At 42.0% G+C, this 11087-nt stretch overlaps 1 protein-coding gene across 1 annotated transcript; it reads right to left on the bottom strand.

The window, feature by feature from the left end:
- Positions 1-13: 13 nt before the first annotated feature.
- On the bottom strand, positions 14-11075 carry LOC125439427 (centrosomal protein of 290 kDa-like). The gene is made up of 7 exons (XM_048508533.1): positions 11020-11075; positions 8289-8431; positions 7441-7518; positions 5944-6034; positions 2777-2957; positions 1472-1569; positions 14-145 (listed from the first exon to the last, which is right to left on the bottom strand). Exons 1-7 carry the CDS (start codon positions 11068-11070, stop codon positions 14-16), a joined length of 774 nt encoding a protein of 257 aa, XP_048364490.1. The 5' UTR covers positions 11071-11075.
- Between the last annotated feature and the right edge of the window lie 12 nt (positions 11076-11087).

Genomic DNA, 11087 nt, shown 5'->3' with positions numbered 1-11087 from the left:
TCTGGGGTGACTGCTACTTGGAAAAAACTGGTGCAAAATTTATTCCATATGTTGAACATAGTTTCAAGCACTTCTCATAGTGATTGTTCAGTTTTAAGGATTCTCGAAGATTATATTTTAAATCTTTTATTTCATCGAAAAAATCCTGAAAAGAAGACCAGGTCATATGTTTTAATTAAAAAGCACTTCCCAGTTGGATAAAACATCTAAGATTTTCTAAGTTACTACTCAACATTTTTGGGGGAGGAATCTAAAAACCAAAAGATTTGCTAATGAAAGCAGTAGAAACTTTCACAAGGCTCCCATATTCTATTTAACTTCCATGTACCGGTAATTTAGGATATTCTCCTGATCCCCTTCTTAATATTCTCATCTGTTGCAATATATCAGATATTTGGAAAAGCAGAGAGGCATCATGGCCAAACCCTACTTATACTTTGTAAAACTGAAAAGGCTTCTGTTCCTGCCAAATGAATTTCTGTGGCAATGAAGACTTTACAGGAAATATGTTGTTGCTTATTTCAGCTGAATAAACAAGGAAAGCTCAGTCAAAGTAACATTTGCCATGACTCCAAAATAAAGACATTGAATGTGAAACATCATCTCTTCACATACTTTCTACAGATAGAGGTATTTATGGGTGGGGTGGGGTGAATGCAGCCATCTTTTTTCATTCATTCTCATCTAATTCCCTATTTATGACAGGCCCTATCCTACATGACTTTTGTCCCGTGATCCTTAGAATAGCCTTTTGGTGGTCAAAGGGAATGTCCTCCTTCCTTTCCGCCAGTACAAAACTATTTGGACCCAACCCAGAATCCTTAAACCTAAAAGATGAACCTCTCAAGCAAAGAGACTTGATAGGGAGTTCTCCAAAGACAACACAGGTTGTCTATTCTGAATGCAACAAAAAGATGTATAGGCCTTGCCAGGCATGCATAACCCTCCCCAGCTATTGGCCAACACATCCAGTTCTAAGTGGATAGTTCTGACCACATTTTGAAGAGGAAGGACATACCTAAATACACGCCCCCCCAATGATGAACTATGGCCCTTTCCCCACTCACCTTTGCCCGAAGGTTGCTGCGGGCAATTCCCAGCGCGCGCAATTCCCAGCGCGTGCCCTGGCTTCCCCACGACCCCGCGCTCTGCACGGGGTCGTCAAAAGGCGCCATTTCAAAAGGCACCAGGAATTACGCGCGTCGAGGGGGCGGGAGAGAGGCAGCGTCGGGGCGGCTGCATTCTCGCCGCCCCTGAAGTGGGGAGGGCAGCTGGACCCCGCGCTACTTGAGGAGAGTAGCGCGGGGCTTAAGGTAAGTGGGGAAAGGGCCTATGTTAGTCCTCACAGCCACATATACTGGAACAGTGCATGCATAAACTGAAACTTTGGGTTCAAGAGAACTGTGACAGCAGAATTATTCATACATAGCTGATACACTTAAGTCATGGTCCTAACATGCAAACAAATCACCTTGTCTAATGCAGCAAGTTCATTTCTCAGCATTCTTCTCTCTCCAGACAGCTTTTCATTTTCCTTCTTCAAATGCTGGATCTCCAAAAGCAACTGGTCTACAATTTAAATATATTTTTAACACCAAAAGATCACTCAAAAGCATAGTCATGATACATCTCCTTAATTTTCAGATTATACTTCTAGGCAAAACTGAAATTAGTTGTTTCTTACAAAATTCTATTCAGAGAAAGAGTTGCTAGTATGAAGTCCTATTAGCTGGAAACCCACATACCCTGGATGCTGTTTAGCCAAGTACCGTTTTGTTGACTGCTTATAACTTCACTCTGCTGTTCAAAGCACTTCATATCATCAGCCTTAAGGATCACTACACTGGTAGGAAAGTATAGCTGTAGGAAGGGGTATATAAAAGCCATGGAAGTCTTTGAACTGCAAATATTGATACAAGCAGCACATGGATTTCAGAGTACAAAAAAGATCAGGGAAGTGGGAGGGAGATAGTGTTATATGACATGAAGAGCTGGGGTGTACAGCTCTGGTCCACCTACCAAGCACAGAAGGTTGGCTTTAGCTACAATGCAAACCTCCATCAGTAGCGGCTAAGAGCAATTTATAGTAACAGATTGAGAAGAGGAAGAAAAAGCCTTGTTTTAAAACAGAGCCTTGTCTGAAATAAAGTTTTAAAAGTCCTCCCAATCTTCGGGAAGGGCGGAAGTAAAATGGGAGAGGTGGGGTGGAGCCAAAAAGACGCCCTGCTTGTACTATTCCTTGCAAAGGCCCTCTGTTGTTATTATATCTAGATACCAATCTCTTGATATGTACACGTAGAGAAGCTAGAAGGAGTCAGCTGCATCTGGGGAGGGGAAAGGCATGCAAAACAGCTTGAGGGAGTGGGCAGGCTTGCTGTGGGCAGAGGGAAGATGTCTGGGCAAAGCTATGCTCACTGGCAAATCTGTCTGCCCTGGCGGCAAAGCAAATAAAAAGTTGTGCTAAAAGTGGCCTCGCTTGCCGCGGAGAGAATGGAAAGTGAAAGTGGGGCTCCAGGAAACAGGTCTGTACAAGAAACCTTGCTGCGACGTACATTCGCCCCCATTGTGCAGTGAGCACATTGCACATAATCGGCCATAAAGGCCCTACAAACCAAACTCCATTCCGTTCCAGAAATCAGAGTAATTCCCTACCTCCAGAATTAAAGTGCTTTGTAAGTCTATCTACAGATAGAAAATGAATCTACCACAATCCACAGTCATACTTCTTCTGGAATAGGATGTGACAAAAAACCATCAGGTAATCCAATATTCTTACCTAAATATCTGCAGGAACAACCCCCCTTCTTTTTGCAAATACATTTGTGAGATGACATTCTTCTCCGAGCTGAAGAATCGCCTGGAACAGTTTTGCCCTTTTGTGAAACCTTTTTGCTTTCTAACACCCTAATCTTTTGCCTTGCCAACTGAAGTTGATGTTGCACCTCATTCACTTTAACCTGTGGTAAAACAGTAGAACATATTTAAAACATGACAAATACTTGCCACCTCAAGCCTACCTACAAGCATACTTGGTAAATTAATTCAGGGAGACTTCTTTGTTTACTAATAATAGGCAACAAAAACAAGATAAAAGAGCAGAATCTGACCTAGATCAAGATATCCACAGCTGAGATAAAGAAAAGGACTTTTAGAAAGACTCAGTCTTTCTACAGTCACATATTTCATGATACCCAGCTTCTATCTGAGTTCTTAAAACCCCAATCCTGTGATCTACTACAAAAGTAAATAAAGAAGGAATTGATCCACAGTTAAGCAAAGCTGATGGACAAGGCAATACCAATAAACAGTTCAGCAGGAACACATTCAGCCCCAATCCAGCAATGGCACTAAATGCATAGCCAAAGATGCATGACCTTTTCAAAGATGCAGGATCCCAGGCACTCATGGAACAGATCCCAAAGGGGATCTGTTTGCAGAGGTCTGTTTCTGTAAGCACTTGCTAATTCAATTTCTACTCTACCCTTCTCAAGTACTAACAGAGGGCAAAAATTGTCTCCTTTGGATGACTGGGTGTTTAACTAAAGTACTGCTCTTGCTACCCATCTAGCTCTCTGTCAAGACTGAAGAGTCTGTTGGGAGCCACCAGTGAGCAGAGGTATTGGGGCTGAGCTCAGGGAGGGCCTGCCCTATAGGACAGCTATGGTGAGCAAGACACATACCACAAAGCTAGTGTATTTTATATATATGGAATGCATCTGAAATACATAAGAGCCAAGGAAGTTATCCCGTACTTTCCAAATTCTGTTAAATGCTAATCAAACGTTTTAGACCTCATTGATTCAGGGTTTGGGATGGACTCTGACTAATGCATTGGAGATGGAAACTATACAGTTGCAAGGCACCTACTCTTTATTTATTTAGCATTTATGTATTCAGTTATAGCCCACTTTTCTCACCAATGAGGAGCACAGGCAGATGATATAGTTTAGAGAACATGAGTGAAGAAAAGTAGGCTAGAACTGTTTAAAAACAAAACAAAATAGGACCATTCTCAGTAGATCTTAGTGCTGGTGATAGTACAAAGAAATGTACCATATAATATGTCACAGTAGTAAAGTAACTGCAACTGACAGACAACGCAAGGGGAAAGCTCATCTGCCTTGCATAGGATGTTGCTGTAACTTTGCACACACGAGCAGCTACTTGCTCAGCATCAAACTTGGTGGTCCTAAACCTATCAGGAGGGCAAGATGAGATACAAGTTCTTTCAAACTCAGAACTCCTGAAACATTCTGGGTTTTTTTCTTGTAAAATAAGAAAGGAGGGGAAAAAACAGCTCTTTGGGACCCACGCATCCTCACCAACCTCCAGCAGCTGTGGAAAGTTGAGGACAGTTGATGAAGCCAGAAAAGGAAATGAAAGGGGAAGGGTCCTTCCCTGCTTGAGCTCCTAGCCTTGGTGGGCATCAAGGTATGCATCAAGAGGCAAGCATCTCTCACTCCTAATCCCTGCCTCCTGAGTCCAAGATGCTGTAAATGTCTCAAATGAGTCACACACTAGTGAGTGTTGGGGAAAGAGGAGTTACCAGGACCACAGGAAAAGAGACTCTTTGGAATTCAGCCAGCGCCACCCACCCACCCCCCCATCCCAAGAAGACTCTTTCCATCTGTGAAGGAAGCTGAGCTCCCTAACCAAGTTAAATATTCTCAAATGGAGATGCATGCCCCTCAAACCCAACTGTACCTAAAGTTCCACACGGCATGGGGATGGAGGCAAACAAGGGAAAAACAAAGAATGAAACAAGGAAAGGTCATCACGGTCATACACTATACTACTCACATTCATGGCTGGATAAGTATCTTCCTTCTCCCTAAACCATGAACCTCAGCAGCCAGCGTTATAGGGCACTCCAATATAGCAGCTTGGGAAGGCCAGGTAAGCAGGAGGCTACTCATATAGCCTTAGAATTCAGCAATCTCATTCTGGGGGAAGGAATCCCAATTGTCTATCACTCACTCATGGAATTCCTTATGGTTACTCAACATGTGCAATATCTTTTAATTTCTTTAGTATATTTTTATCTGCCCTTCCTCTAAGGAGCTCAGAGTGATGAACATGATTTTCTTCCATCCTCCATTTAACTTCACAACTGTGGGAGGTTGAGGCAAAGGCAGCAACAAGGTCCAAGGTTACCCATGAGTTGCATGATGAGTGGAGATTTCAATCCAGGTCTCCCTAAATCAGTGGTTCTCAACCTGGGGGTCGGGACCCCTTTGGGGGTCGAACGACCCTTTCACAGGGGTCACCTAAGTCTCTCTGCATCAGTGCTCTCCATCTGTAAAATGGATAAATGTTAGGGTTGGGGGTCACCACAACATGAGGAACTGTATTAAAGGGTCGCGGCATTGGGAAGATTGAGAACCACTGCCCTAAATCAAGTCCAACACTTTAATCACTACACCAGATCAGGTCTCAAAGGCTCTAGCAGATCTTGGACACTCTTTGGCTGTCTCCATATGGAGACCTTTCCCTGTAGTGATTTGGAAGGAAAGCATCTTCTATACAATATGCTCTAGTTGTCCTTTTCTGGACCTGAGAGCACTCTCTGCTTTGTTCCAATCTTTTTGGGAAGAAGGCAGTCGAATAGTGCTATCACACTGTCTGGATGGAAAGGTGTGCATTCCCAAAGCTGCTATTCATTTTTCTTCTATTTTTCTTCCCTGAGTTGCTCACAACGTCCATTTTCTTTGCCACACCACCAGAAGTCTTTTTTTAATGGTTAAAAAGTCCCTTCAAAAAGCCCACTGGTGCAGGGAAAATGGCCACATACAGATGAAAGTACACAGAAAATTCCTGTCTGGATGCTCCATTTCTGATGCACATGCCTCAGCATTCACAGCAGCAAGGAATGCAAAACAAAGAATGCGCACTGTGTCGATGCAGCCTTATTTAGCATATACTTTGAAGTGACATAAATCTTACAGAAAGTACTGCAATTGTTTCACTGTGTTCTTGATTTGCTTTTATTTCTTTATTATGCTTCCTCAGGAGATTATTGTACAACTGACGCAATCTAGAAACCAAAACATGCAAAATAAGAAGGAATCACAGATGTTTTAAACATACACATATACACAAAACAAAACGGCCTATACAAACCCAGCTGAAAGCAAATGAAGTTGTATAAATAAACGGCTCTGGGTCTTTTACTCACTACCTTTCAATGCTATTGTTTGAGTTCCTTCCTTAAAGAAAAGGTGAAATGCAGGATGTGCATGACAAGGCTTCTGTAGGGACAGCGCGAATGGCTTGGGAGGACAAATGTGGCAAAATAATAAGAAGATCCAGAGCAACTTCAACAAGAGGCAGAGAAACTGCAGCAGGCCCCAAACGGCCTTTGACATGCTAGCAGCCTTTCAGGTGATGCTGAGATCAGATGTCTCTGGAGATAATGGAGATCACAGGATTATAGTCCTGACAGGTATATACACAGAGGCTGCAACTCTGTTAATTGGTTGGCATCTGCTCCTGCACTAGAAAGAAAAAAAAAGGAGAGCCGAAACAAGAGAAAGACAGACAGGAGAGGTCATCATGCCCAGTTTTGCAGACCTAAGAAGAGCTGGAGTAAAGACACCTCAAACTTCCTTTGGATGCTGCGTAGACAGAAAAGTGTGCATTTTTAAGGCTCCACCCATATTGACACTACTTTCCTTGCAATACTTTCCTTACACATTCAGCCATTCCAGCCAACACCAGATGGCCTTTTTCACGCCTTGAAAAAATCTGGAATTTTAGTATTATGCCGTTGATCTACTGCCACAATCTACTCTGGGCTTTCTTTCTTTTTTAAAGGCACTCATCTGCTGGGAGATAGGGTGGTTATGGGGGTTATGACATAAGAGAACTGTGAGGAAAACTGCTGTGTGGATTTTCCTGTCTGGTTGCAGCAGCAATAAGAGCTACGCGAAGAACTGCGTTTGACTAAAAGCAGCATCACTGTATAAAACTGAAGGGGGGGTTGACATTTGACAACGTAGGTACAACTCTGCTTAGGATTGCTGTCAGAACATGTGTTTAGATGGCAAAATCTAGATGACAGGTGGACACTCCCTCCAGTAAGTGCCGTGTGCATATTAGGGCTGTGTGCATAACTGTGTACCGTGTGCAAAGTCTGATAAGACATGGGCACCGGATTGGCACCTCAATTGTATATAGTTGGCACAGACTACAGAGTGAAAAGAGCCTGGAAACACCTGTGGTCTGGCGGAGCACTTTGACGGTAGTTAGCAAATAAACAGAACTGCACGGTGACTGTGTCTTTCGGTTCTTGTTTGCATTGCACTCTGCGAGGTGTCCTACTCACGAGTAAGCCGCTGCCTTCGCCAATTGCACTGTTAAGACCATCATCATTATGCTCACATATGTAGGAGTATATCTCACTAAATAAGTAACAAACATATTGTCATTGAAAAAGATTACCTTGAATTTTCCTTTGCTACTTCACGATGCCTGGCATGAACTGTGTCCAATGAATGGATTTCTGTTTGAATTTGAACACTAAATCAAATAAACACTGTGACTTAATAATGTAATTCTGTTAACTGAAAAGCTGTACATTTGTTTACTGGACCTTTTAATCTTAACATTTGCAACTGGAATTCCACTACCAAAGGTTAATCAAAAATACATTTACATCCATTAGGATATCATCTAAATTTGATCACATTTTTGTAGTTCTAACATTGTTTTCCCTCCAAAGTAGAACAGGAATCTTGCTACTATCCCACCAGTATCTTGCCAAGTTCCACATGTCCCAACTTAAATAGGCCCCAAAACTTTCTGTATCCCTATTCTCCCCGTCTTGGTGGCCTTGTGATTAGCTATAAAAATTCACAACTTACAGAAAATGATTATGCCTTTAAGACAATGCTGCCCACTTTACAGCTGATTATGATATGTTAAATATTAATCTCATAAAAAATGGAACACATTCAAATTACAGATCGCCATATGCTCTGATCCTGTATACTCTTCTAAGTTCTTCAAGGCAAATGGAGTTAACAGTCTGTACAAGTGTTAACATTCACAACATTGTTAACATATCAAAAATTATTGAAACAGTCAACTCATGTTTCCTTTCTTCCAAAAACAAGAGTGTAAATTGTGAAGAATACTGATTTGACAGTAACGTTAAGTCAGCTTGGATTCAGTGCTGCTTAGCTGGGATGCTAACAAGGTTGTTAAAACAGCACTCAGAGTGATAGCCAGAATGAGAACCCGGACTGGAAACTGAGACACTCAAGGAACATAGATTGTCCATTTCTTACTTTCTCTTTGTAACGCAAATAGGCGTGAACTGATTTTGTGCATGCAGCTGCTCTTGCATCTGTGCCAACTCATATTCCAACTGCTTGTTTTTTAGGTATATGTGCCTCAGGTTCTTGCGCAACTGTTCATTTTCCTGATTAAACTGAAGAAGTAAAAGGAGGAAAACAGGTGTAGGTTAGGGTGATCTGATACAATTGAAAATTCTTACTGCATCTGTTTCCATTCTTGAAATAAGTTCTTGCTTTAATGAAAAACATTTTACAAACTTAACTTTCTCATAGCGATCTCTTTTGACTTTTCACATTTTATATGCAGTTAGGAGCATTGAAAAGAGCTCTTTAAAAGCTTGATTGTACCCATTCCAGCATGGCAGTATTGTTATAGGGACCCAGTTGTTGTTGTTGTTGTTGTTAAGTCAATTTCTTAACCGCTCTACCCGCAAAGGGAGTATGGAGCTGGGCTTCATAGGTTAATTGTGATTTGTGGTTCTGGTGGGTTTTCCGGGCAAAACACTGTATTAACAACATAGTTAAGAAACATGCCCCTGTAAAGTCATGAGAGTGTTTACTTGGCCATAAATAGTCTAAGTGCTGCTGGAATAAAATTCCCACCTTTGGTATGAAAGAATCTTAAGTATGGCTGCAGAGCTTTTCTTAGCAGCATTAATAACTGCTTGGATATGAGCCATTTGTCCACCATTATATTGGAAAATTACTCCTAGATATTTGAAACTCTGCTCAATTTTATGTTTATCAATTTGCCGAGAGGATCTCCTAAATCTGTTATTGAAATGAATTATCTTTGTTTTATTATAATTGATAATTAGATGCTCCTCGCAACAATCCCCCTTCAGAATTTCCAGAGCTCGTTTCAGCCCTGTTTTTGTCTGTGATAAAATCACAGCATCATCTGCATACATCAACAATGCTAGTTTTTTATTGTATAGTTTTGGTGCATGAATGTCTACATTTTGAAGCCGCTTTATTAGGAAGTCAACATAAATATTAAAAAGGGAAGGAGCAAGGATACACCCATCTCACACCTTTCTGTGTTTGACAAGTGACCTTCACAACTATATCTCACTTGGATTCTGGTATTCTCATGTAATCGTATTATCAGATATAGCAGCCGTTTGTCAATTGAAGAGTTAGACAATTTCCTGCAGTGGAATGATGATACATGCTTTAGGGGACATTGATCATTGACCCTACTAATAAGAGGCACAAAATTATTTCCATCTGCATAAATACATAAGTGTTCCATAGTTCCCAGTGGCAAAACACTGTATTAACAACATAGTTAAGAAACATGCCCCTGTAAAGCCATGAGATTGTGTCTTTACTTGGAGAAAAGGGTCTTATCCATCATATTCACACAAGGATTATGATAGTGTTATGGGGGCCAATAAGTGGCTGATAACACATTTATTTTGGATTGCCCCATGAAAGACTGAAATTTATACACTGACCCAGCCACAGCTACCTATCTTACAGCACCCAGGTTGTTGCACAAATGTCAACTGAAATCACTAGATTAGACAAATGCAAGTCTGCTTACCCAGAATTTTACTCCCAAATAAGGCCTGCTATATTCAGTGTGACTTACTCTCAGATAAGCCTGCACAGATTAACTCTAAGATAGTTACTTCACTTATTTCAATGAGCATAGCATGAAACAACTCTGCATAGTGTTGCACAGAGAGCCTGTGTGGTGTAGTGTTTACAGTGCTGGACTAGGATCTGGGAGACCCAGGCTTGAATCTCCACTCTCCCATGAAAGCTCACCTTGACCCAGTCCCACAGTCCTCAGCCAAACCTACCTCACAGGGTTGTTGTGAGAATGAAATGGAAGAGAGGAGATTAATGTAAACTGCTTTGAGCCCTCATGGGGGATAAAGGAATGGTACCAGTGAATTGGGTTGCACTGCAAATGAATCCATTTTAAAATGTTTTGTTAACTAGCAAGTGCATAGAAAGTACTGTATGGATCTTACTTCAGTTCTTTCTCTAGCAGGCAATGGGTAGATTTCAGTAGACATATATAATCGAATGCACAAGTGGACAATGTGCACTTTCCCTTAGGGACACTGCCTGTGTTCCCTTACAGAGCATATGTACATATGCATGACATTCAGCACAGAAACCACTTTTTCCCAAGAAAAAAAATGAAGCTACCTAAACTAAGTCCCTCAAAGCCACTACTGTCTATTTTGATAGGCAGCAGTTTTCCAGAATGTCAGCAGAGGTCTTTCACATCACTTATTACTAGATCCTTTTAACAGGAGATGCGGGGGGGGGGGGGGATGCTCCAGGGACCTTCTGCATGCAAGTGCTCTACCTCTGAGCTATGATCCCCGCAGTACTGTGGAGGTGGTGGCGGCGGCATCCTATCTCTGTCGATTTGACCAGTTCCAGACACATAATTTGAGCCCTTCGGGGGTAGGGCGGTATACAAATCTAATAAACCAAACCAAACATAAACTATCAGGTGATCTCTCTTCCCCATTCTATTTCTGAAATGTACATCTGGCACTGTAAATGTGGACAGATCTTCTTGGACTCTCTGTGAGGGGGTGGCGTTTCTAAGAGTCCTGGAGGCGCCCAGGTAACAAGGCAAATCCAAGGATTTCCTCGCTTGCCACCGACTTGAAACTAGCCTGATGCGTCTTGGCGGACGGGGAGGGGCGCTTGGGACTTCCCTCCCTTCCGGGACCTGCCCCCTTCCACTCACTTGGGTGCACCTGTGAATGGAGGGCAGAGTCACCCCCTCCCTTTTCCACATGGCACAGGAAGCCGGTT

The sequence above is a fragment of the Sphaerodactylus townsendi genome, linkage group LG09 (genome assembly GCF_021028975.2).
Source record: "Sphaerodactylus townsendi isolate TG3544 linkage group LG09, MPM_Stown_v2.3, whole genome shotgun sequence".
Lineage (NCBI taxonomy): Eukaryota > Metazoa > Chordata > Lepidosauria > Squamata > Sphaerodactylidae > Sphaerodactylus > Sphaerodactylus townsendi.
This window is presented reverse-complemented; position numbering and strand designations above follow the sequence as displayed.

Excerpts from the sequence above, each read along its gene's own strand:
- LOC125439427 (XM_048508533.1), bottom strand. The coding sequence starts at position 11,070 with ATGTGGAAAAGGGAGGGGGTGACTCTGCCCTCCATTCACAGGTGCACC. Across the intron at positions 1,570-2,776 it reads TTGTTCCTGCAGATATTTAG|ACCAGTTGCTTTTGGAGATC; the intron begins GTAAGAATATTG and ends TTTAAATTGTAG. Across the intron at positions 146-1,471 it reads AACTTGCTGCATTAGACAAG|GATTTTTTCGATGAAATAAA; the intron begins GTGATTTGTTTG and ends TCTTCTTTTCAG.